This window comes from Artibeus jamaicensis, unplaced genomic scaffold (assembly GCF_021234435.1).
Source record: "Artibeus jamaicensis isolate MK-2021 breed Jamaican fruit bat unplaced genomic scaffold, CSHL_Jam_final contig_700, whole genome shotgun sequence".
NCBI lineage: Eukaryota > Metazoa > Chordata > Mammalia > Chiroptera > Phyllostomidae > Artibeus > Artibeus jamaicensis.
The window spans coordinates 11,167,174-11,194,014 of NW_026521930.1; the positions used below are offsets into that span (position 1 = coordinate 11,167,174).

Consider the following 26,841-nt stretch of genomic DNA (forward strand, 5'->3'; position numbering starts at 1 on the left):
GGTTCCCTCCGACGCATCCTGGCCGGAAGCGCTCACTTTCGCTTCCAGTATTAGCGCAGCACCGGACAGACGCAGTGACGGCCAGCTGCGGCGAGAGCGCCTTGTAGACCTGCGCCCTGACCGTTTGCTCATAGGCTAGGCGGGCGGCGTTCTAGGATACCAGAGCGTCGGCCGCCGAGAGTTCCAGTTGAGACGTAGGAAGAGGGTGTGGCCTATTAGAAACTGAGCAGTCCGAGGTAAACAGGAGTCGCTTCTTGGTCGGTGAATGCTGCGGATCCCGGTTGAGCTGCTGGTTGTTGCTGTAAGCGAGCTGGCCATTTCTCGTGGCCGACGGACCGGAGCCTGCGGCCAGACCGTCTGGGACGAGGCTGGACCTCCATCTCCGAAGGCTAGTATTTCTGTTCTTGGTGCAGATAGCTCCTGGGCTCGCAGTTCCCCGTAAGAAATGTTCGCGTTACGGCCTCCGCTAGCGTGTTTGTTTGTTTCTCGGGGCGATGTTAACTGCCAGGGAACCGCGGTTAAGCGTTAGAGTGATCACATGTTCTCCTCAGAGTGATAACAAAGGTGTAGGATGTATGTCCGGGCCTCCTGAACCTCAGTGGGCAGCAAGGAGCCGGCCGTTTGTGAGTACCATGGCCAAATGAGGCTCATGACGCTCTCCTTAGCCTCCCTTAGTAAAAGTCTAAAAGATTCTTGAAACGTAAAGTCAGAAGAAGCGTCAGCTTAATCGTCACCAGCTCCCATTCTTTCTCTCTCTCTCTCTCTCTCTCTCTCTCTCTCTCTCTCTCTCTCTCTCTCCATTTGATATTTGGATAAACATTTTGTAAAGAAAAGTCAGCTGTAATTTTTCCTAGTTCAAGAAAACATAAAAATTTAAATACAGTTATAAATCTGTGTAGTGCCCTTCACAGGTATTGCAAAGACATGTCAAAGAAGAATGTTGAACATCTAGCTACTTAATTGAAGGATGCTTTCTGAGAAGAAAAGTCTACTTTTTCCCTAATTACTTTCCTTCTACTGTATTGTTTCAGCGCTCATACTGATACACGAAAAGGAGAGTCTCAAATGTCCAGGAAGTGAAGGCTTCCATTATCAGGAGAGGGTGAAGGGTCATAGAAGTTGTACCCTTACTAAAAACAGAAGACTAGGATGATAGTTAAAATGTAAGAAAAACTCAGAGTGTTCTAATTTTCTTTTGACATGGGGAAACTGAGATAGGACATACATCAGTGAATTCTTTGGAAAATCCCCAAACTTTGGAGCCAGTGGGTGCCAGTTTTCTCACCTTTCAACAAGCCTTTTCTTTTTTTTTTTTTTTTTTTTAAGAGCGAGGAAGGGAGAGAGGTTGAGAGAAGCATTAATTTGTCCTACTCATTTATGCATCATTGGTTGGTTTTTGTGTGTGCCTTAACCAGATATCAGACCCACCACCTTGGTGTATCGGGAGGACACTCGAACTGAGCCACCCAGCCAGGGTTCTCCCACCAACATTTCGTGATTTTTTTCAACGCAGAGTCGTCATCAGTTGGCAGTTGTCTTCAGTGAACTGTGCTGTAGTTCAGTTGAAACAAAGGAGAGACAGCCTGGCAGCTGATTGTTCAAGGAAAGGCAAGACAGTATGTCTTTTCTTCATTTTCTTATAATAAGTAGTGAGTAGTACAGTTCTTGGGACTTTCTTATCGAGCTGCACGTTTTTTTCTGTCCTCAGAGACTTAGGAAGAAGATTCTTTTTGTTCCAGACAAGACTGGGCCTCAGTTCTCAAAGGTGGTGCTGGTGGTATGTCCAACACAGGAGCAGACTGTTCCAGAGCAGTATGATGACGGTAGGTCCGAAGGTGGCAGAGTATTAGAATTCTTAGGTCAGGGCTCTGTGGGAGACTAAGGGACCTGTGACAGAGAGTTCCACTCAGGGTAAGAAATACAGTGCACACGTGGTTGGCCTCAACTGGAGAGCTCTTGCCAGCACTTTCAGAGCTTCCACTATCACAAAGCAGGTGGACCCTGTGAGAGCCTTGGCCAACTTCAAGAATTGTACTGAGGCCAGAGTTCTACTCAAAAGAGCAAATCTTGGAAACTGCACTGGTACTAGAGCAGTTCCTGACCATTCTGCCCAGGGATGTCAAACCCCAGATAAAGCAGAACCACCCACAGAGCATTGAGGAGGCTGTGGCCTTGGTAGCCCACTCACAGCGTAAATTTGCTAAATGAGAAATGGGGTGAGAAGAAAAATTCCTGATGTGTAACAATGAAATAGGATGAAGGTGGATATATGGGATATGGGGGCACTTAATTTAAAAATAAGATGAGTTAGGTCAGTGATCTATTATTGTTTCTTTAGGCCATTTAAGGTAGGACAAGAAACCACAGACATACAGCAATAGTCATTCCACAGATTCCATAGACCCTGACAGAGACTTCCATGGTCTTAGAGAAAGAGTTGCTTTTTTCCCTTTTTAGGGCAGTGTGTATTGAGGGTAATAAGCTTAGTCTGGTTTGACCTACAGGATGGGTCTTAAGTCATTAGAAACAAATAAAGGGCAACAAGGGGTTAGAGAGTAAGGGGGAGAACAAAAAATGGAGTACACTTAGAGACAAAGGGGAGAGAAGATAATGAGAAAGGAAAAAGAGAAACAAAGATGTGGAAATGCCAACAGAATGGCTGAAGGATAGTGTCCTCCATACCATGGTCAAGAGCCTCCACTGCCCTCTGACACCTTCCCTCGATAATCCTTGGCGCTGCTAGTGAGTGGGAATCCTTTATACGCCTTTGGGCAGGTGGCAGCGCTTCAACTGGCTTTCAGCCTCCTGTGTAGAACTCAGGGCCAGACACATGTTAAGTGTCAAAATCATCTGGAGGGAGGTTGGAGCCAGAATATGTCCTCCCCCTTTCTTCATTTTATCTACATTCTCAGTAAAAGCCTTCCCTGGTAATGAAGAAAATATAGTTGATAGGAGAATCAAAAATTTTAATCTTTTTAAAAAAGTATAAGACAAGAAATCACTGCAGCAGGGATCCAAGTGAACAGAGAAAGGCTTTCAAGACAGGATTCGAACAGGCAGTCTGCACCACCCTGCTAGTGGTCTGAGCTGGGCTCTGTGCAGAGGGGCGGGGCCTACTGTGTTGAAGGGCTGGCAATAGCCACATCTTTTTTCCTTTTATCCTAAATTTTCCAGATTTTGTGGAAAATTGGTGGCCCATTTTTTCAAGTCTCTTTGTCACTTCCTTTAGTGTCTCACCCTTCCCATAATCTGGACTCTGTGTGTTTCCTCCCTCTACCACAAGCCCCCAAGCCTAAAGTAAGTCTGGTAACAAGGATGGGAATTATTTCTAGGTTGCAGTCCATGTGCTGGGAAAGGAGGCAGTGCTCTTGGGAGAAACAGCAGAGACCTCAGGCTTCAAACTGAAGCCAGCAGAGGCCCAGCCAGCAGGCAGGTCCCAGGATGAAGAAATTTGGAGTGCATATCAGGATCTACAACAGCTGAGCAGGAGTACTCATAAAGAAACTGAGCCTGTGTGTGAGAGGGGTAAGGAGCTGCATGATAGTTTCTGTTGGGAACTGTGATAGTAATTTGTTCGGCCAGAACATTGTGAGCATTTTTTGGGCACCTAGCTCTGTGCATATGCAAGTACAGCTGTGGTAGCAATTATGATCCTCTTCTTCTCCCCCTTCCCTGCCATACAGATAGATGGCCTTAGAATAGACAAGATGTGGGTGAAGGTGGGGGTTGGCGTAAGCTACAGAAATACCCAAACCAGAGAACCCTGGAAATAACACCATGAACACTGTTCCTTAGAAAAGTGGCAAGGAGCCCTGGCTGGGTAGCTCAGTTTGTTAGAGTGCTGTCCGATATGCCAAAGTTGTGGGTTCAGTCCCAGGTCAGGGCACATACAAAAAGCAACCAATGAATATATAAAGAGGTGGAACAAGTCGATGTTCCTCTCTCTCCCCTTCTCCCTTCCTCTCTCTCTCAAGTCATGTATCAGAAAAATAATAAATGATAAACAATACGTCTGCTCTGCACTGGAGTTGTGAATGTTTCATTTTCAAATCTATTGCATTTTTCTTTAACTCAGAACTATTTGTCTTATGAGAGGAAAATAAGGGGTTTTGTTTTATTAATTTTTCTTTTGAAAACTAGGGAACCTGTTCTGGGGCTTGACAGATACTGAGTTCTCATTAACAATGATAAGGCCATTTATGGACACCACACATGCTTGTAAATGTTTCCCATTTACTGGAAGAGTCAAGATCTTCTATATTTCAGAAGGGAGCTCAGGATGTGCATAGAAGTGGAGGAAATTTATTTTTTCTTTTAAATTTTTATTCATTGATTTTCAGAGAGAGAGAGAGAGAGAGACATTGAGATGTTTTTCCAGTTATTTATGCCTCATTGGTTGATTCTTGTATGTGCCCTGACCAGAAACCAAACCCACAATTTTGGCATATCAGGATGATGCTTTTAAACAACTGAACTACCTGGCCAGAGCAAAAGTGCAAGAAATTTCTTATGGCTCTTTTCTACCCATAGCAGTGCCTGTTCACCAGACCCAAGACTTTCCTGAGCAGACAAACACCAAAGATTGGACAGTGGCACCTGAGCTCTTCTTGCCTGAATCTCAGGTGAGCTGTGCTTTCCAGCTGTTTAGGGCTGCCTTTCCCTGCTGCCCGTGACCCACACTGCCCAGCAGGTGCTCAGAGGCATATTAGCCCAAATGTTCTCCCCGGGGAAGTGGACACCTCCCAGGCTGTTTGCTGATTCCTTGCCTCCTTCCTTTCTGCCTTCTCAATTAAAACAAACAAAAAACAAAACAAAACAGATGCTGGGCTTTGGCCAAAGTAGTTCAGTTGGTTAGAGTGTCATCCCAGTATACCAAGGTTGTGGGTTTCATCCCTGGTCAGGACACATACGAGATGCAACCAGTGAGTGCATAACTAGGTGGAGCAACAAATCAGTGTTTCTCTCTTTCTCCCTTCCTCTCTCTTTCTAAAGTCAAAATATTAAAATAAATTTTTTAGTGTGCTGTTAATTTCTTTGGCCTATCATGCTGTTCATGGGCTGGGTGTGAGGGCTGCTTCTGGAGTGGCCAGTACTAAACTAAAGCCCATTCTCTTCCTTAGAGCTTGTTGACATTTGAAGAAGTGGCTGTGTATTTTTCCCAGGAAGAATGGGAGTTACTGGATCCCAATCAGAAGGCTCTCTACAGTGATGTAATGCAGGAAAACTATGAGACACTCATCTTTCTAGGTAAAGGTTCTCCCCTTCCCTTTGTGTAGAAGTTGAGTAGTTTGTCTTGTTTTACTTACTGGGAATGCACTGCTGGGAGAGAGTCTGTTTCAGTAGCTTATTGGTTCACAACTTGATGGTGTGGGTAGGGGAAAGGTGAATGCAGATCTCTTGGGAGCTTTTTGCAAGTACACATTCCTTATGCTGCACAGAATTCTTGATCTCTTCTCCCTCTTCCCCCACAAACCTGCTCTTCTCATATCTTTCTCTACTCAGTAAAGGGCACCTCAGTTCACCCAGTTGCTCAGCAAGACAAATATTGTTTACTCTGTTAGTGCTGTCATATCCCACTACTAATGCATCACTAGTCCTTTGGATTCTACACTCACAGTATAGTCTGAGTTCAGCCACGTCTCATCCTTTTGTGCCATTAATATCCAAACCTAAGCCATCTCTAACCAGTTATACTTCAGTAGCCTTCTAACTGGCCCTTCCTGCCATCAGTCTTGCCTTCCCATAGTTTATTTTCTACACAGCAGCCAGAGTCTTTTAAAACCTGCCCAGATCATAACATTTCCCTGTTTCAAAACCTTATGATGACTTCTCATCCATTCAGAATAAAATCAGCCCTCTTTACCGAGGTTTCTAAAACCCTCTAGATCTGGCCTCTATTACCTCTTTGCCTTCAACTCCTGACACTAGTGCCTCAGTTCTCTTTAGCCATAGCAGTCTTATTGCTGTTGTTGGAAGTTGCCATGCTAATTTCTATTTTGTGCTTTCTTTCCTCTACCTGGCACACTTTTTCTGCCACATGGAAAAACTCTCATCTTTAGGTCTGCTCAAATATCACATTCTCAAAGAGGCCTTCCACACAGCCTTATCTCAAATAGCTTCAGAGAAGCAGAATCTTAAATGCTCTCTTACCCTGCTTTAGCTTCTTCTCGACATTTCATTGGATTATTGATGTTTGATTGTCTCACTGTCCCACTAGGAGATAAGTTCTCTGAGATGCAGCTATGTATCACTATATCCCTAGTTTAAAGAGTGTCCAGCATACCATAGGCACTCACTTCACATGTTGGAAGACTGGATGATGAATACTTCCTATATTTGCTGATTCGTAGTTACAAAAAGTCCACTAAGTGATTCTGGTCTGTTTCATCCAACAGGATGTGAAGCAATGAGCTATAGAAGTGGTACGAATACTAGTCTAGTGTCTGGTGTGCTCAGCTGCTAAATAAAAAGTTAGTATAATTATGACAGGAGTCACTTATTCATATGATTTCCTACCCACTGACCTTCACATTGGTGCTACTAACCAGGTCTTATTCAGGGTGAGCCCTAAAGAGTTAATAGGACCAGCCTGTATTCCCTGAAATCTCTGGAGTTCTATTCAAGCGGGGTCAGGTGTGGAGTTATTGGTGTCAGGAAATGGGGAATATGCATGAGATTCCTATACCCTATGACCTTTTCATTGATCAAGCTAGGTTTATTTCTTATTTTTCTTCACCCAAGTGTATGTTTATTGATTTTTAGAGAAAGAGAAAGGGAGAAAGAGAGAGAGAAACATCAATTGGTCACCTCTTGCATGCACCCTGACTGCAAATCAAATCCACAATCCAGGCATATGCCCTGACTGGTGATTAAATTCATAACCCCCTGGTGCACAGGAAATACTCAACCACCTGACCCTCCCAGTCAATGCAAGCTAGGTTTATTTCTTAATCTACACTTTGCATGTTCACTTACAAATGCAGTATAGTGTAAAGCTAATACCTGATGTGTGAGTCTATCCATTTAACCATTTGAGGTAACAAACTGTAAAAGCGTGTCTTGCTGTTCCTGAAATAGTCTATAATTAGTGGACATCGTTAAGTTAGCAGTCTTGACCTCAGTTTTTTCATTTCACAGCCATGTTTGTACACCTCAAACCTAAAGTGATCTTTCTAGAGCAAGGAAAAGAGTCCTGGGTTCAGGGATCCACCGAGTTCGTGGACAGTCCTGGAGAGCTGCCTGTAGGTAAGTACATGTGTGCCTTCATAGGAACCTTTGCAAGAACTTAAAGATTCTATTTATCTATATTTTAAAATCAAGTGATCATTGAATTTTTATCTCTGTTCCTGAGATTTTCTTGCTCTGCCTTATAGTTGGTTGATTTTTATGATTATTTCAACAGGATTAAAGCTCAAAAATGATGCTGAGAATCATCAATCTATGTGCCTTCCTGATTTAGAAATGCAAACACCAGGAGACATCATTTCAAAAATGAACAGAGTAAAAGTTCTCCAGGAAACACCAATCAAAGAAAATCATGGTGAAATGCACAGGGTGGGGAAATGGCACCAAGATTTTTCAGTGAAGGAAAGAGAGAAACTTTCGGCCTGGAGACAAGAGCTGCTGACACTTATGGATCGTCACAAGAAAGAGCGTGCAGCAGAGAAGTCTTTTAAATGCCAGGAATGTGGGAAAAGCTTCAGAGTTAGCTCTGACCTTATTAAGCACCAAAGAATTCACACTGAAGAGAAACCGTATAAATGCACACAGTGTGATAAGAGGTTTAGATGGAGTTCAGATCTTAATAAGCACTTCACATCACATCAAGGATTAAAACCATATAAATGTTCATGGTGTGGGAAGAGCTTTGGTCAAACTTCAAATCTCCACACACACCAAAGAACTCACACTGGAGAGAAGCCCTTTACATGTTATGAATGTGGAAAAAAATTCAGTCAGAACTCTCACCTTATTAAACACCGGAGAACCCACTTGTAGCCTATGCACAAGAATCTTCAGTGTGCATTCAAACCTTACACCAGAAAGTACATTGTCCAGTGTCCTTAGTCTGAAGAATTTTACTGAGTGGAGCTTGACCCTAAACTTGTATTTTATGAAAAATGCAAATTTATGAAGCATGAAAATTTTTCATCAGTGGAAAATTTGGGTATATAAATGTTTCACAGAGAGGAATCAAGGTGGACTCTGCAGGGAATGTGTTAGTAGTCATATTATTTACTGTTTTTACTTAAACCTTCAGGGAGTTTCTTAGCAAGAAGGTGTTTAAAGAACATTCTGAATGAGGAAAAACATCCATAGCATGGTTTTTTGAAACAAAATCAATAACGTCCTTGTGTTACTGCATACCATGACTTTAGGGTAGTAGTATTATCAATTTCAATAATATTATAGGATACAGATGAAGTGTAATGTAAAGTTTTCTAAGAACGAAATTGGATTTTCTTCCTCTCTCCTGTCATTGGACACCACATGAGTTTCTTGAACTTTTTAGCTACTTAGCTTTTGAATCCCATTAGCACAATTTTTTTTGTAATGAAATCACATTTACTTCCACCAGTAGGGAATCTACCAGATAACTGATAATATCTTATACCTCTCATTGGTGGTGTTTGAAAAAGGAAAACATTTCTAATGAGATCTATGGAAATAGGTTGGAATTTTTAGCCATGGAATATGTATTAGATGTAAAGAAGAATTTTCTGCAATAACACAATAAACTGTTTCCTTCCCTCACAAAGTCAATAGGATAAAACAGTCATAAAGGCATTTTCCCAAGGCCCAAAAGAAAATTAATTGGAGTTCAGGATCAACTTCTCAGGGTTTTGTTGTTTCCTTATTAATTTGGCTTTAAAAAAATTCTTACCCAAGGATATATTTATCGATTTTAGAGATAGAGGAAAGGGGAGGAGGAGTGAGAGAGAAACATTAATGGGTTGTTTCCTTTATGCACCCCAACTGGGGATCAAACCTACAACCTAGGTATGTGCTCTGACTGGGAATTGAACCTGTGACCTTTTGACTGTCCATCCAACTGACCCACCTGCCAGGGCTGGCTTTTGTATGTTTTTAAGAATAAGGAAAGAGTCATGTTTGGGAGTTAGACTGTACCATATCTATTTCTAGCTTGTGAAACATTCCTGTTTTTGATTGGTTATTGAAACACTCAAGTCTCCAATTTCTGTGAAAGAGAGAAAACAGTCACCTCAGTTGATATGGAGATTACAGGGATTGAAGAAAGAAAACCAATAGTAGATGGAGTAAATACTCAATGTGCACTTCTTTCACTTTTCCCTGCTTCCCACATAGGTTGGGCAGACTGACTACATTTAAGGAGCAGATGCATTTGTGGCTCTTGCAGCTCCTTTCAGGAGCTGAGCCCTGGCGATGAGGGTTATGCTGAGGGTATCACCTGGTGGTGAGATCAGTGGCAGCTATGAATCTCTGTAGTCTGCATTGCTCTTACCTGAAAGCCTCAGCCTTAGACTCCTAGGACTCTCTCTCTTCTCCCAAGATGCATGTGGATTTTTTTCCTGGGACTCTTCATTCATTTGGTTTGATGAGGCCCTATTATGTTTTTCTAGCCTAAGAACAGTACTTAGACCAAGTTCCTTATCGCTATTCATTCAATTTGAGGAGGACCCAGGCACTGGTATTCTAGACCAAGGATATAGTAGTAAACGAGAAAACAACAAATGCATACCCTTGTGCAGCTTTTATTCTGGTGAACAGTAAAAATGAGAATGATTATGTTCTGCTCTTTGCAGTTAGGGTCATCAGGTCGTTTTGGTCAATGAGTTGTAAGACTCTGGTGTGAAGCATTTATCTGTTGGTGCAAGACTCTGTAGTGCTCTCTCCCAGCCTCAGTCATGGAAGCACATACAGAGAGAGGAACCATGAAATCAAACCAGTCTGGAATGCTGTGTCCCCCCACTTGGCAGGACAGCTGTTTTGGAGAGTTCCAAGACCTACAATGGGCTTTGTAGGAATGAGTGAACTTGGTGTATAAGCACAGAAATGTTGGTGTTGTGTGTTTTTGCAGCATAACCTGGCCTGTTTAAAAAAGTTCAAGGTCTTAGTGACCACAGTAATCTTCCTGGTCTCTTTGGACTTGACCCTAGTCACCTGTGGCCACACTGCCATAGCTAGCCAAGGAACTGTACAGCTAAGGGCAGAGAGAAGGAAAGGATTTGGAACCAGAAATTTCCCGGTGGTGGTGGACTACTCTTTCACACAGTCACATCTGATTAAATCTGGCCTAAGAACAGTATTTTCTTAATCAGAACAAGTTCCTTATCCTTATCCTGTTCTTATAGTCAGATGCATACTCCGCTCTCATCTACAGCCTGAGGAACAAAGAATTTAAGGGTGCACTGAAGAAGTTTCTAGGTGGCTGAGGAGGCACATGAATAGGGCTAACAGAGAAGCCCTTTTCTTTCTTTTTTTTTCTTGGTTGATTTTAATTAGTAGCCAGAGTTGAAAACTTTGCTCTTAATGAATATATCTGTTTTGGGAAAACATCCATTTTTTATCCCCTTCCTTTTCCTAAGATTACATAGTTTGAATTGAGTTATTGATCTCTGAGCAGAGGTGGGAAACAGCAGGCATTAGATACTTAACAAATATCTGGGTTTTTTTCCCCTGTCAGTTAATTGGAATACAATGAATCTTTTTTAAAAGTATATTGTATTGATTATGCTATTACAGTTTTCCCCCTTTATCCCACCCTCCACCCCCCAGCCCTCTAGCATTTCCCCCAACTTAGTTCATGTCCATGGGTTGTACATATAAGTTCTTAGAGTTCTGTTTCTTACACCATTCTTAACCTCTCTCCATCTATTTTATGCCTACTAATTATGCTTCTTACTCCCTGTACCTCCCTACTGAAAACCCTCTATGTGATGTCCATTTCTCTGATTCTGTTCCTGTTCTAGTTGTTTGCTTAGTTTTTGTTTTCATTGTTTTTCTTTTTTTTTTTTGAGGTTCAGTTGTTGATAGTTGTGAGCTTGTTGTCATTTTACTGTTTATAGTTTTCGATCTTCAATTTCTTAGATAAGTCCCTTTAACATTTCATATAATAAGGGCTTAGTGATGATAAACTCCTTCAACTTGACCTTATCTGGGAAGCACTTATCTGCCCTTCCATTCTAAATGAAAGCTTTGCTGGATAGAGCAATCTTGGATGTAGGTCCTTGCCTTTCATGACTTCAAATACTTCTTTCTAGCCCCTTCTTGCCTGTAAGGTTTCTTTTGAGAAATCAGCTGACAGTCTGATGGGAACTCCTTTGTAGGTGACTGTCTCCTTTCCTCTTACTGCTTTTAAGATTCTCTATTTTTAATCTTGGGTAACTTAACGATGATGTGCCTTGGTGTGTTCCTCTTTGGGCCCAACTTCTTTGGGACTCTCTGGGCTTCCTGGACTTCTTGGAAGTCTATTTCCTTTGCCAGATTGGGGAAGTTCTTCATTATTTGTTCAAGTAAGTTTTCAGTTTCTTGCTCTTGTTCTTCTTGCACCCCTATAATTTGGATATTGGAAGTTTAAAGTTGTCCCAGAGGTTCCTAAGCCTCTCTTCATTTTATAAAAAATTCTTGTTTCTTTACTCTGTTCTGGTTTGATGTTTATTTCTCCCTTTTGTTCCAAATCATTGCTTTGAGTCCTGGTTTTCTTCCTGTCACTGTTGGTTCCCTGAATATTTTGCTTTATTTCATTTTGGGTATCTTTCATTTGTTATTTCATTTTTCAACCAAGCTCAATCAGTTCTGGGAGCATTTTGATTACCAGGCCTTTAAACTCTCCATCAGATAGGTTGGTGATCTCCTCGTTGCTAAGCTCTCTTTCTGGAGTTTTGCTCTGTTCATTCATTTGGGCCATATTTCTTTGACTTGGCCCACCTGTTAGGTTGTAAGGGGGTGGGTGGGGCCTTTGGTATTCACTGGGGCAGGGCAACCCTCTTTGCAGTGCTGCTGTGCTGCCTATGGGGGAGGGGTCAGAGAGGGAACAATGCACCCTGCCTGCTTGGCTCTAGCTTTACTTTCCAATGCATTCTTGTATGAGGCTGGGAGTTTCTCCCACTGTGGCAACTCCCCGCTGTAGTCCACAGTCAGCTCTGAGTCACAGTTTCCTGTTCTGCCAGCCCCCACCTTGTTGCAGGTCCTTTCAGGAAGCCCCGCCCACAGGGTCCACCACCTTGCGTGGTTTCTCTCTGTCTGGTTGGTCTGGTTGACTGTTTCTTTAATTCCTTGGTTGTCGGAGTTTCATGCAGTTTGATTTTCTGGCACTTCTGGCTGTATACTGTTTTTAGATTGGTTGTTAACCTTTTTGTTGTATGAGGAAGCGAAGGATTTCTACCTACATCTTTATCTTGGCTGGAACTAGAAGCCCTTGCTTTTCACAATCAGACTCTGCTAACTTTCTTTCCTGTCAATATAGCCATCTAGTTACCTTGCCCTCTGAATAGGGAGGCAGCAAGATACTCTAGAAAGTTCATGAAACTAAGACCCAAGACATTTGAACATTTCATTGTATTCTGCAACTATAGTAGTGGATCTTTCTAATACTGTTTTACCATCAGTAAGATGAATATAATAGCTATCAGGTATGTTGTAAAGGTCAAAGTAGATAATCCATATAGGTATGCTTAGATTAAGTTGCTCAGTGTTACACTTAATCAAAGATGGAATATATAACCTACAGAGGTGTATCAGTCTATTTCACTTTTCACCTCCTGCCACTTATATCCTGATGGACTACTTTGCCTTCACTGTGCAAAGAAGAGTCTTCAGAAATTATTGAGGGATGAAGGAGGGCAGAATAAAGACAGAGACCATGTAGAAACTTCCATTACTCTTTTTTTCATACTGCACAACCTAATCCTTTAGCTCCCTCTTGAATATATATAGAATATCACAATGTAGACTAACACACATGAAAATTAAGGAAAGTGTGTGTCATATTAAAAGGGAAATTATGCCCTGGCCACTGAGGCTTGGGTGGAGCATTGTCCCATAGCCAAAAGGCTATGGATTGAATCCCCAATCCCACATGTATAGAAAGCAGCCAATCAATGTGTCTCACTTCAATGTTTTTCTCTCTTCCTTCCTCTCTGGAAGCAATGAAAAAATGTCCTCAGGTAAGTATGGAAAAAATGAGAAGGAAATGATTGTAGATTGAATATGTTACAGTACATGCCTTAATGCAGGAGTTGTTTTCTTTTTAAATAATTTTTTAAAATCCTCACCCAAGAATATGAGATCTGTTCGGGAGAAGTCCAGCCTTTGTTAATACAATGAGAACAGTTTGTACAACCTTGGTGTAACCTGGCAGCCAAGGAGAGTAGACGGGAATGCTCAGGCACAAACAATGACGACTTTACTGTACTAGTCAGTGGAGGTGGTAAATACTGTTGAGTGAGCATGTATAGTGTGTGGCCATCACATTCAAAATGACTGAGTAGAGCAACGAATCTGCATCAGATTTTGCATTAAGATTGAACATTACTCTGTGGAAACTACTGAATGATTCAGAAGGCTTTTTAGGATGATACATACAATGAGTGCAGCACAAATGAAAGTGTGGCACAAATGCTTCAAAGATAGCTGCAAATACATTGAAAGTGATCCATGTCTGGAAGGCCTGCAATAAGCAGAACACCTGAGAATGTTGAACATGTATGGGCTGCAGTCAACAAAAGATTGGCCACAGATAGTGCAAGAACAACAAGGAGAAGCTGATCCGGAAATTCCAAAAACTACTGTGTCTGAGAATTTGACACAGGATCTTGGCACGAAATATGCTGTGGCAAAATTTGTTCCGTGTCTTCTGGTACCAGAGCAAAAGGAACATCATGCAGCAGTTGCTAATGACTTTGTTCAAACTGAATACTGGTGAACCTGATTTCCTCAAAAAGGTCATAACCAGAGGTAAATCGTGGGTCAATGGCTATGATCTGGAAACAAAGGCCCAGTCATCCCAGTGGGAGTCACTTGGCTCTCCATGCCCAAAGAATGTGCAGTAAAAGTCACAAGATCAAAACCATGTTAACTGTTCGATTGGGAAAGTGTTGTCCATCACAAGTATGCTTCTCCAGGCCAAACAGTTAATAAGAAGTACGACCTCAATGTTCTTTGTCAGTTGACAGATGCAATACGATGAAAATGGTCATAGCTATGAGCAACTGGTGATTGGCAGCTTCATCATGACAATGTGCCCACTCATGCATCACTTCTTATGCAGAGTTTTTTGGCAACACAGCAAATGACACAGGTGACTCAGCCCAGATTTGGCGCCCTGCAACTTTTGCCTTTTTCCAAAACTAAAATCATCTTTGAAAGGGAAGATATTTCAGATTGTCGATTAGATTCAGGAAAATACAACAAGACAGCTGATGGCAATTGGGAGACCTGTGTGAGGTCCCAAGGTGCCTACTTTGAAGGAGTGAGGAAACATACATACATACAATGTTTCCTGTACCTTGTATTTTCTTAAATAAATGTCCTATTTTTCACATTACATGGCTGGATACTTAATGGATAGACTGAGTGGTATGTTTATTGATTTTAGAAAGAGGAAAAGAGAAAGAGAAACATTAATGTGCGAGAGAAACATCATGCTTTCTGTACATGCCCAGCTAGGGATCAAACACACAATCTAGGTATGTGCCCTGACCAGGAATTGAACCTGTGACTTTTTGGTATATTGGAGAACAGCCAACTGAGCAGGGTTGTTTGTTTGTTTGTTTTTTAGAGATGAGGTAACTATATTGAAATGAAAACTTGAAGATACAGTAAATGGGCAAAATTACAGATTAAGGTCCAGAAAGAGCTATACACTAGTATTCATTTCCTCTAAGAGGGAGTGCAATTTTTTAGGTAAGAGATGGCGAGACTTTATATTTGTTTTTAAGATTTTATTTATTTATTTTTAGAGGGCAAGGGAGGGAGAAAGAGAGGGAGAGAAACATTGATGGGTGGTTGCCTCTCATTCACCACCTACTGCGGACCTGGCCCACAACCCAGTCATGTGCCCTGACCTGGAATTGGACCAGCAACCCTTTGGTTTACTGGCCTGCACTCAGTCCACTGAACCACACCAGCCAGGGCTACAAGACTTTATTTTTAAGTGTGAATGTTTTTGTGGCACCTATGTAATATTAATAAGAACAGGGGATAAAACATTGGGTTAGTTACAAGTTTTAGCCTCACTTTTGACATTAGACACTTAAATTTTGTGTCAGGTTCCTTGTTTGGAGGGTGGAAATTATAATACTGCCATCATAAAAGATGTGAGGATGTGTTAGTATGTACATGTTTAGAACTGTGATAAGCACAAAAGCATTACATTTATTTCATTATTGTTGCACCTGTAACTCAGTGTGAGCCCAGCTAGGAGTAGTCTAAGGACCTATCCAAGTACAGAAGTGGAAGCATTCTGCAACCAGAACACCAATAAACTAATAAAAGATATTAACAAACACCCAGACTGAGGGCTGACCAGTCTCAGCAGCGGTTTTGGTCTCAGTGGCCCTTTGTGGAGGCTGTCCACACTTTGGCCAGGAGCGCTGTCAATGAGAGGAAGGTGGAAACAGGTGGGGAAGTGGAAACGAGTGGGAGAGGTGGTCTATGCAGTGTTTCTGTGACCTGAACCTCTTCAGACTTAAGCCTCCCTCATGCAACTGGCCTTCTAAAAGTCCTGACTTGCCCTGTGGAAGATTCTGATCTTCCATTTTGGAAAACTTTGCCTGTATGGTGATGTGGTAATGTGAGCTTGTTTTTTATTGACAGAGTGGCCCCTTATTGCTGTGGCTCAGCCCTCTACTCATTCCTTTCCCTCAGAGTGACGCTGAACTGGCACCACTTTCCACTCTCAGAAGGTGAGGGAATACAGCCTGTCGGCCCTGGTGCCCACTAGGGCCCTGCTGTTCAGTTCCCAGCTGACAACTCCTTTGAAAGGCTGTGAGCCCTTGCCCTTGAGATTCACTCTAATAAAACACTCATTCACTAAGGCCCTACTGCGTCCTTGTGCACCCTTGTGCTGGGCAGTGGAGACACAGAAAATTCAGGCATACCACTTGCCCTCAGAGAGCTCCAAATCTGGTTGAATAGATAAACCCACCAGAAAAATTCTGGTACTAGGTGGCAGGAAGTAAGGTGCCCTGAGAGAGATTTACAGGCAGACCCAAGGAGTACAAAGAATTAGGTTTCAAGAAGGCAGTGGTGGTGGTGTTAGCAGCCCTCATCTTGTGGTTTTCTTACCTTCTTTGATGGTGTTCTCCTTGAGAACTTAAATTTTTTACTTATTTCTACATTTCTAATGCATAGGCTTAGGTACCCTTTCTTACCTGTTTGGGAGGAATAACAACTGGGAGCCTCTTGTGTTCAGTGTAAATAGAATGAATCAGCCCTGGGCAAAGAGTATTCTGGGCAGGAAAAGTTTAGTGGGCAAGAGCACTAAGACTGGAAAGCACAGAGACTGTTCCAGGACCTGGGACCAGGTCACCTGTGCTAGATTATAGGATGTTTATAGGGTAATGGGCAATGAGACTGAGATAGGTTGAACCTTGAATGCCAGAGAGAGTTTTGAAAGCTTGAGATCCTGACTTATTTCAGTGGCAATAGAAGGTCTTGAAGGTTTTTGGGCAGAGTAGTTATACAATTGGATTAGATATGTAAAAAGTCAAGAAGTCCAGATCTGCTCTGTAGGAAGACCAGGTGGACAGATGCAAGACTCCTGTACCAGCCTGATCTAATGTTATGTTCCTAGACAAGGGCTTCTCAACCAGGGGCAATTTTGTGCCTCAAAGACCTTTGGTGATGTCTGGAGGTAACTGTTGTCACTACTGGGGGATGCTAATGCCATCTATGGGAAGGAGGCCAAGGATGCAGCTAAATCACCCAGAATGCACAGAACACACATGCAGCCTCCCACTCCCAACAAAGACCTATCCAGCCCCAAACAATAGTGCCCAGGTTAAGAAATCCTGCCCTAGAATGAAAATAGTGAAATTAGACCAGAGACAGTGTCAGAGCCAATGATCATTTTTACTATCCTTTGATATTCTTTAAAATGCTTAAATTCTTGATATGCTGTTGATTCATCAGGCCTCTCATATATTTTCACCCTCTCATTCATTTGCTAAATATTTATTTTGCATCACACACTATTTGAGATCCTGTGATTCCACAATGAACAAATCAAATTCCCTGCTCTTTAAGAACCTTGCATTCTTTTTAGGGGATGATAGACATTAATCTTATAAATATACATCATAACAATACTGCCCTGGTGACATTAACATGCAACGTAAGGTCTCTGCTCTGAGGTTGCATAGAAATTGTTAGCTAGAAAGACTGTTGAATGTGAGAGACAAGTAATTAAAAATTTTCAAATTGACTTGACCCATGTTAAAATCCTGATCTTTTACTCCAGTCACTATGCAAGTCATTTAACATAGATAGCAGGTATGGACTGGAGCTACCAGGAAACCCAGACTTAAATTGCAATTCTCAGTAATCCCAAATTTATGAAAAAACTTGATAGGTGCCACTAGAATGACCAAATGAATGGGGATTGCCTAAGCAGCTTCAGGAGCACAGCTTCCTCCAGACGCCAGAGTAGGGCAGCCACATCTTCAAAATTTTTCAGGCTAAGTACTCTACTACAGGGAGTGGCGAGACTCCTTGCTAGTATCCTATGTTCTCCACAAGTAAAGAGTGGTCAGTCTTTCTCTTGTTTCCATCCAGAAGCCAAGCCAAGGATGAGCAACAGGACTGCAAGGAGGCTGGACCTGATCATAGTGAAAATGAGGATCCACTCATGGTGAATTGAGCAATAAAATGGGCACTATGGTTTAGGATAATGTAAGTTGCAGGCTGTTCCTAAACTGACTGGTAAGGCAGTCCCCTTACAGGAGAGGCATAGAAGAGGTGGCAAGAGGAAAGGAAAGTTGTGTAAGGAGATTTTAGAGGCCCAGCCCTTGTGTTGGCTGTGACCACCAATCTACCACCCTAGGCTGAGGAACCACAATAGATGTGTGAAAAGGGTGTCGATCAATAGGCTTTGCCCTACATTTCTCTGTATTGTAGTGAGAATATCTGATCCAGTCTATGGGAAATGGTTAGGAATCCTTGGAAAAAAGGAATAGTGTCAATTGAAAACTTTGTTCAATTAGTAGAAATGTTTCAGTGAAGGAAGGAGGTAAAGAAACCATATTAGGAGCCCTGCTAGTTAGTTTCTGGGGGGCAGCGGGGGGGGGACTTGGCTATTTAATGAAACTCTGAAGGGCTAAACTGAACCAAGAGGGCAATGTTACATATCTGAAGAACTCTGTAGACTTTGGGGTGCTACCCACTTCAAGTTCATTCTCAAGTGGGTAGTGCAGTAACAGGCTGTACTGGGCAATGGGAGGTAGACAGTAAGGTAACAGAAATCATAACCATAGGCAGCAGCTACCATACATGGGATTGGGAGAATACAAGAAAAAGTTTGTGTGTATAAGAACTTGGAAGGTTGGAAGAGAGGCCCTGCTTAGCTGACATTCAAATCCTGGGGGATTGGTGGCTAGGTGGTGCTGCCTGGTTGGTACTGGTACCTCTGTTAGGTCCACTGAGGATGTTTCTAGAAGATGGTGTCTTTGTTCACTGCCGTGTATCTAACTCCTACTACAATACCTGGTACCAATCAAATATTCCTTCAATGAATGAATTCTCCAATTCTTACCTGTCTACTCCAGACCATCCAAAATAGTTCATGGGCAAGGATTATGAGTTCCAGTATTGTGTTCCTTTTTCTGTCTAGTATACTCAAGAATAAAGAAATTTGATGGGTAGAGGAAACCTAAAACTTTAAGGAGGTCAACAATAGCATCACAGTTTCCCTGTCCAATGCAAACCCATGAGTGGGAGAATACTGACAGTGAGGCCTCAGTGAGTAGGTATTTCCTTAGCATTTTCATTTACTTTCACTGTCTCTGCTCATTTATAAATTCTAACTTCTTGGAGTTCATATCCAAAGCCCTTCAATAATATAACTATCCCATGGGCTATTCCCTTCCTCACCAAGAATCTCCAATGAAGTCAGGCTGTCCCAAACAGGTCATATTCAAGCCCAACTCTTTGTCCTTGCCAAGGATTTTGGAAGATGTTCCTTTTTGCCTCTGTGTAAAGTAGAGGTAAGTGTGTGACACTGGGAACTGGCCTGCAAAGCTTGTCATAAGGGCCATGCTCAAGGAGGCTGTATGCAGGGGAACATGTGGTGGCACCAGCAAGGCTCAAACTGGGGAAACACTGAAGTATACCCTTCTGTCCTGCATTTGCTTCTCCTTCTTTTTCTTTGAGGTAGAATATGCCTTCTTCTTTGCCCATCTTTAATTTCTTAGAAAGGCTGAGACCATGTCACTCTTACTTCTCACCACAGCTTAGCTAAGGTACTAATAGCTCAAGTGCACAAGCCAACGACCGTGGACAATGTGCCAACTATCTGCCACTTTAAATGCATGGGTATTTCACAACAGCTTAAATATTTATGCCTTGTTCTAAATTGGCAAGTTTTGATGTTGCTTCTACTGCCATTCATACCCACCCAGCCTTCCTTTCATCTGCAGTCAGAATCCCATGCAGTCCCTGCATTTTCCTTATGTCTATGATCTCCATTCTTGGTGACAGTTCAAACCCTTCCCATCCAATTCTATTCCTCCTTTCCCCATTTTCTGCCCTGTATTCGGTCTCTATATGTCCTACTGCCCTGAAGCATGTTCTATTCTTAGACCCCTATCAGGATCCAGCAGGCTTCAATGAGTATAAAGTTTCTAATTGAGAAAACTACAACCCAAAGCCAAGGAAGTGGAAGGAGAAATGCCTTTACTTTCATCATAAATAGCAGTGCTTATAAACTTGTAAAACCTGTGTAATAGAGAAGAAACCAGAAACTGGGTTGAGGGTGATGGTAAAATGAGAAATCTTACAAACTAAGTATTGCACTTGCTATAAGATCAGGTTGCTTAGATTTAGTATTGCCCAAATGGCTTAACCTGTCTTTCCTTCCCTTTGTTCCCTTTTAGGTGGTGACTTCATTGCAGAGTAGTGATCTGCCTTGAAGGCAGCAGTAGTATAAAACAGTAAATGCCTAGAGGTCAATTATTGCTTTAGAATAGAACCAAGCTGTTAAAATTCTAGATGTGCTTCCCAGCAGGTGGGGGAGAATTTCTTCTCTGACACAGACCAGAAACAGTTCTCAGGCCACTATGCACGAGTTCTTTGTTCAGAACAAGAATACTCTAGTTTCCTGGCAGGGATTATTATGGGTCTTAGAGCCTTCTTCCCTACAAAGCAAAATGGAAATCCACAGTGAGACAAGACCGTGAAGTTGCAGGCAGAAACAGAAGGAGTTCTACTTTTGTAGGCTGATTCTATTTCTGGACATGGTTCTTGAGATCCAGTTATCAGGATCTCTAAGAACTGCTAAGCCAGGGACTGGCTAGTAGAACTCTCCACAGCAGAAGGAAGCTCTAAGAAACACACGAAGCTCTAAGGAACACAGAGTTGATGCAATTGGTTTTCCACAAACACTGCACATCTCTTCCTTCATCTGATATAAATCTGTAATGTGTATCCCAGTGCAGGGTGAGGACAGAGATCTCAGTGAAGCTTCTCTCAAGCTGAAGGCACTTGTATGTCTTTTCCCCACTGTGGATTTTCTGGGGAGCAGTCAAGTTGGATCTGTCACTGAAGCCTTTCCTACACTGGGAACATTCATACAGTCGCTCCATAGTGTGGACTCACCAGTGAGTACCAAACTAGGAACTGTTGTTGAGTCTTTTCCCACAGATGGAACACTGATAAGGCTTCCCCCCAGTGTGGATCATTTGGTGGACAATAAAGCTGGAGCTCTGGTTGAAGCTTTTCCCACATTCCCCACCCTGGTATGGTCTCTCCCCTGTGTGAGTCCTCAGGCAAGCAGTGAGGTTGCAGCACTCACTGGATCCTTGCCCACACTCACTGCACATGTGAGGCTCCTCTCATGTGTGGAGTCTCTGATGTCGAAGAAGATAAGAACCTCAGCTAAAGTGTTCCCCACATCTGTGACATTTGGAAGCTTTTTTCAGTTCAGGGGCTGATTGGTGATAAGAGGAGGGAGAACTCTGAGAGCATTTTCTCCCACACAACAGACGTGTCCAAGGCTTCTCCTCAATCTAGAGTCTTTGGTGACTCATCCTCTCCTGGGATGGGGCTGTCTCCTCACTCTCCCCTGGACAATGTCTATGTTGCTTTCTTGACATCGGCTCAGCCTCCCACATTTTTAGCTCAATGGCAAAAAGACTTCTGCACTAGATTTTCTCTGTGAAGCTGTGTTCATTTCTACTTCTTCTGAATCATCCGATTTCAGATTCTTTTTTGAAACCCCATTCTTCATCTTAAAACCTGAAAGAATAAAATTACACTGGACTCTGGACAAAGAAAACAATGGAATGAGGAAAGAGTTACAATTAAACTACAGTAAAGAAGAAATACCTAATTGGAATTCTTCGTGTGCCTCAGTCTTCTGCTTAGGAAAAACCTAAATTTTATTTTCCAGTTGTAATACTGTACTTTTTAGCTCCAAATCTGTGGTCACTGGTAAATATACTGGACATCTCCCTGCTTTATTCTTATTCTGTAAGTTTCTGCATGTTCTGACATGATGACAAAACTGAAGCAAAGAGTGGAGCTCTGTGTCAACTGTCTATCTGTCTATAGGTGTGTTCACAATTGTTGATGGCTTAGCTTCTGGGAGCTGAATCTTAATCGGCCACTGCAAGTTTGGGCAACTCAAAGAAGAATAAAGCATTTCTGAACACTTGGCAAGCACAGACTTAGGTTATGAAAGGAGGGAAGCAGAAAGAGTCTGGGCTGGAGGCCTAACTGGGCAATGTAGGGAAGCAAAGGAAGTGCAACTGTATGAGAAAAAATGTTGTGGACTCTGAAAGGGACCAGCAAATGCAAAATCAGGGCTCTAAAATGCAAGGGAAATCATCCTTAAAATGCATAAAAACCAAAGCTCTCTGACCTGTGCATGTTACTCATCAAGAAGACAAGGCCAGGAGCAGAAACAGCCCTTTCTAAGTGTACTTTCCCATCCTTTGACCATCAGAACCAAGAGTCTTACAATCTGTTTGGAAAGAGGACTGGCAGGTCAGCTCCCCTAACTTCCTGGCCAGGAACTCTGAAGTCCTTTTCATCCCTGGCTATACCATTCACAGCAGTACCTTCTCCAACCTCTGTGGACTCCCTGTTCTGCTGACTCAGCTTTCCAGACTCCAAGTCACTTCCTCTTGTCCAGAAACAGCATCACTTGCCACAGGAGATGCAGAGGAGCTTGAAAGGGCATCTATTTTTCATGAAAGATACACGGCTCAGGCACCTGACTTATCCTCACTTTGCAGTAACCTGACTGTAGGCTTTTGAACTTGGTGTGACACTGCTCTGGGGTCCCCAGGAAACCCTGCTCCTGGTTTTATTCCCCCACAGCCTGCAGTTTACTAATGGCTCTGGAGTTATGAAACACAGTTACTGAGAGTGGCCAGGAGTGTCTTGTTCTCATTGCCCCTGTGCATACCTGCACCAGAGGACAAAGAACACAGAGGTCAGATCAGAAAGGACTGGATACCTCAATGCCTGCTTTCTAGCAGCCCAGCATACAAGCTTCTAAAACTATGCCAGAACTGACTACCATCACGCAGAAGACAAACAAACCATCCTGTCCAACTGAGAAAGACTGTAGTGTATTTACTAAAGCTGCCCTTTTTATTTCTCTTTAATTATCCTGAATCCCACTCGTTTTCCCTCAGGGCAGTGCTTGCCTGTCTCCACAGTGGTGGGAATCCCTAAAGGGGGTGTGGTCACATAAGAGGATCTGGTGAACAGGTGAGTCTTGGAGGGAAGCAAAGATTCAGAGAAGAGAAGAGCTGATCACAGGACACTTCTGCCTACTTCCACCCACTTCTGGAAAATGTTCACAGAAGAGCTCAGCCACTTCCCCATATAGCTGATGGCTCTGCTGCTACACTGGAGTTTCTTATAAAATCCAAGGCTCTCTAAAAAGAGACAGGAAAGTCCTGGTTTCATTAGTGGCCAAGGGTACACCTGCTACTTTTCCATACACCAAGTCTGGCTGTTGTGCATCACTCTTTATTTTTCTCTTCCCCCTTTTCTAGTGTCTCCTGGGCTTCAACTCCAGTCTCAGTTGTGACTCACAGTTCTCAGTGGAAACTCAGAATTTTTCTTCACTCTGCAGCAGTGAATATCTGGGTCTCTGTGTGTTTACTCTGATTCAGCCCAGAGATGACATTCAGACCATGAATGGGAAACCCTGCATGTAAAGAAGCAGGGAGGAGTTATCAAGGCCAAAGGCAGCTGCAGAGAGTGTCTGACTCTGATTGTCAGGGAGGCTTCTCTGAAGAGGAGCAGCCCCTATGGGGCAGAACTGACAAGAGGAAGGGAAGTGATCAGTCCTGAGAATGACAAAGGGCTCTTGGTGCCTCTTGAAGGACCTGGGCATAGAATTGGACTCTCATGGTTGGGTTATTTTTGTTAATCTCCTGTCACTGAGGATATCAGAGCTCTGTGTGTGAGCACATGTTCGTTCATCTTTCATCTGTTCATTGCAGTCTATGCCTCACTGATTTCTGTCTCCTGTTCTGTGTTTCTCCTCCTGTCTTTTCTCCCCATCTTGCCACTGACCTCCTCACACTCTCTGTCCCCACTGCTTTCCTTCTCACGCCCCTCCCTAGCTCTTGCTCACCGTTCACATGTGCCAGCCATCCCTGTCATGAGACCTCTGACTCCGTTACTTTCTGTTCCTTTCAGTCTCTGTGTCCTCTCTGTGTCTCCCTTTCTGTGTGTGTCTCTGTCCGGGTCTTCCTTTCTCTGTCTTCTTTTTCTTTATTTCTCTTGCCTACTTTCAATATTTTCATTCTTTTCCTTTACCTAACAGACTCCCCACTGCCTTTGTCTCCTCCCTTCTCAGATTCTTTCGGACTCTCTCTTTCTCTCTGAACAACTGAGCACTTCCACTCCAGACCTAGAGAGAATGCAGATCCTTACCTAGCAAGATATTTGCCATCCTTCTACGTAACACCCCAGCGGAGAGGGCCTTCTGTATGGGACCAAGGTGTGTCTGTCTTTCCTGACAAAGGGATACAATTCAGTCCTCACACATGACTGGCCCCTGTGATAACACTGGGGTCTGCGGCTACTGATAGAATAGCACTGCTCTAGCCTTGGGGTGGGGCAGAGATAGCACCATAGTCATCAGGTCAGAGGCAAAGGAAGGCAAGGGTGGCCAGGTCTCTGAGAGAAGGATGCGGTAGGTAAGCAGTCATGTGAAGATATCAGGGTGGATGGAATAAGAAAACAATACAGGAAAAGCTCAATGGGCCACATAAAAGTCTAATATCTCTGGGGAAGAATGAGTTTTAGAGTGAGAGCCAGTGCAAGGTGAAATGGGAACTTCAAGAAACCAAAAATGTCAACCCTAACTCACCTGGGTCTCACTAATACAGAGCAAAGCACCTGTCTCCTGGTCTTAAAGACCCCTCTTTTGGAGATGGTTCCTTGGAGCCTGTGGAGTAAGCCAGGCTTGGGGAGACATCTACTATTAGAGAGCGGCTTCCACATAACTGAAGTTTCTGAGTGGAGTCCCTGGGCCAACAGCATCAGCAGCACCTGGGAATCTGCCACAAATGCATATTCCTGGGCCCCACCTCAGATCTACTGAATCAGAAAGTCTGGAAGTGGTGGCTAGAAATATGTTTTGACATGTCCCCAGAGGAGTGTGATGCACACTCAAGTCTGAGGAAGACTTTCATAGCCAGTGGCCTCACTGTGTGTAAAAAAGTTTATTTCACCAGATTCTTCTTTGCTTAATAGCTTTTTAAAAGATTGTTTTAATCCCAAAGAAATATGTACATATTATCAAAAGAAAAATTTTAAGACAATAATTGTGTGTGTTGGAGGGGGTGCTGCCCCAGTGGGTCTGGCTCAGTTGGTTGGGCATTGTCCTACAAACTAAAAGGTCACCAGTTTCATTCCCAGTCAGGGCACATGCCTATGTTGTGGGTTTCCCTCCTTCCCCCTCTATCTAAAATTAAAAATAAAATAAAATTTAATAATGGTGGCAGGGGAGGGAATGTCCTATAGCCAAATACTAGAGATAACCACATGCTCTTAAAAATACCATAGTAATATGGTATTTTTATTTATCTTGGACCTCTTATTTATTTCAGACCAAGATAATATATTATTTCCCAGATCCCCACCTTCAAGAATTCTACAAAGGAAACGGTTCATTTTGATGATTACTAATGGACCTTCAGAGGACATTTGGAAGTTCCAACACAAAGATCTGAGCAGCCTATGGGAATGGTGAGTGAAGGAAGCAGACTTGGAACCCAGTGAGTCCTGCCCGCCCCTACTTAACTTACAGACCCCAGAGCCTCAGAAATCACACACCAGAGAGGACAGACTTCCCAAGGATTAAAAAATAAATAAATGCTGAGTGGCAAAGAGAGTATTTACATTACTTAAGAAATACAAAAGCAGCCCTGGCTGGTGTGGCTCAGTGGACTGAGTGCAGGTCGGTGAACCTAAGAGTCGCTGGTTGCATACTCAGTCTAGGGCACATGCCTGGGTTGCTGGCCAGGTCCCCAGTAGGGGTTGCATGAGAGGCAACTACACATTAATGTTTCTCTCCCTCTCTTCCTCCCTTCTCCTCTCTAAAATAAATAAATAAATAATCTTTTAAAAAATACAAAGGCAAATAAGCATCTCAGACAATTATCCATTTCATCAATAGATGCTTGCCAATTTAAACACCATGAAGATACCAAGTTTTCCTCCAGGATTTGAGTTCTATATAGATGAGCTAGGTTTCAAAACTTATTTAGCAACTTCTAATGGCAGCTTTCAATTAAGTAGAGAAAGCAGCGGTGCTCTTTAGTACTATCTAGAAATGCATGGAGCCAGAGTGCTTCTTGGAAAGAGATTTCTATTTTTTTAATATATATTTTATTGATTATACCATTACAGTTGTTCTATTTCTCCCCTTCATTCCCCTCCACCCTGCACACCCCCTCCCCCACCATTCCCCCCCTTTAGTTTATGACCACGTGTCTCAAGTTCTTTAGATTCTATATTTCCCCTACTACTCTTGCCCTCCCCCCTGTCTATTTTCTACCTGCCATCTATGCTACTTATTCTCTGTACCTTCTTCCCCCTCCTACTTCTCCCACTCCCCTGTTGCTAACCCTCCATGTGATCTTCATTTCTATGGTTCTGCTCCTGATCTAGCTGTCCTCTTAGTTTGCTTTTGTTTTAGGTGTGGTTGTTAATAACTGTGAGTTTGCTGTCCTTTCATTGTTCATATTTTTTATCTTCTTTTTCTTAGGTAAGTCCCTTTAATATTTCATGTGATAAGGGTTTGGTGATGATGAACTCATTGAATTTGACCTTATCTGAGAAGCACTTTATCTGCCCTTCCATTCTAAATGAAAGCTTTGCTGGATAGATCAATCTTGGATATAGGTCTTTGGATTTCATGACTTGGAATACTTCTTTCCAGCCCCTTCTTTCCTGTAAGGTCTCTTTTGAGAAATCAGCTGACAGTCTGATGGGAGCTCCTTTGTTGGTGACTGTCCCCTTATCTCTTGCTGCTTCTAGGATTCTCTCCTTCATTTTAATATTGGCTAATATAATGATGATGTGGCTTGGTGTGTTCTTCTTTGGGTCCAACTTCTTTGGGATTCTCTGAGCTTCCTGGATTTTTTGGAAGTCTATTTCGTTTGCCAGATTGGG

General features: G+C 42.7%; 1 protein-coding gene across 1 annotated transcript in view; it reads left to right on the forward strand.

Annotated features, from left to right (window-relative positions):
• The first annotated feature begins 1,291 nt into the window (after positions 1-1,291).
• Positions 1,292-26,841, forward strand: part of ZNF174 (zinc finger protein 174) — a 46,238-nt gene continuing 20,688 nt past the window's right edge. The window contains exons 1-7 of the mRNA XM_053671741.1: positions 1,292-1,616; positions 1,709-1,823; positions 3,333-3,525; positions 4,531-4,622; positions 5,121-5,247; positions 7,138-7,245; positions 7,403-7,994. Coding sequence (XP_053527716.1) covers positions 1,815-1,823; positions 3,333-3,525; positions 4,531-4,622; positions 5,121-5,247; positions 7,138-7,245; positions 7,403-7,994 — 1,121 coding nt within the window. The 5' untranslated portion in view covers positions 1,292-1,616; positions 1,709-1,814. The remainder of the gene's footprint in view (positions 1,617-1,708; positions 1,824-3,332; positions 3,526-4,530; positions 4,623-5,120; positions 5,248-7,137; positions 7,246-7,402; positions 7,995-26,841) is intronic.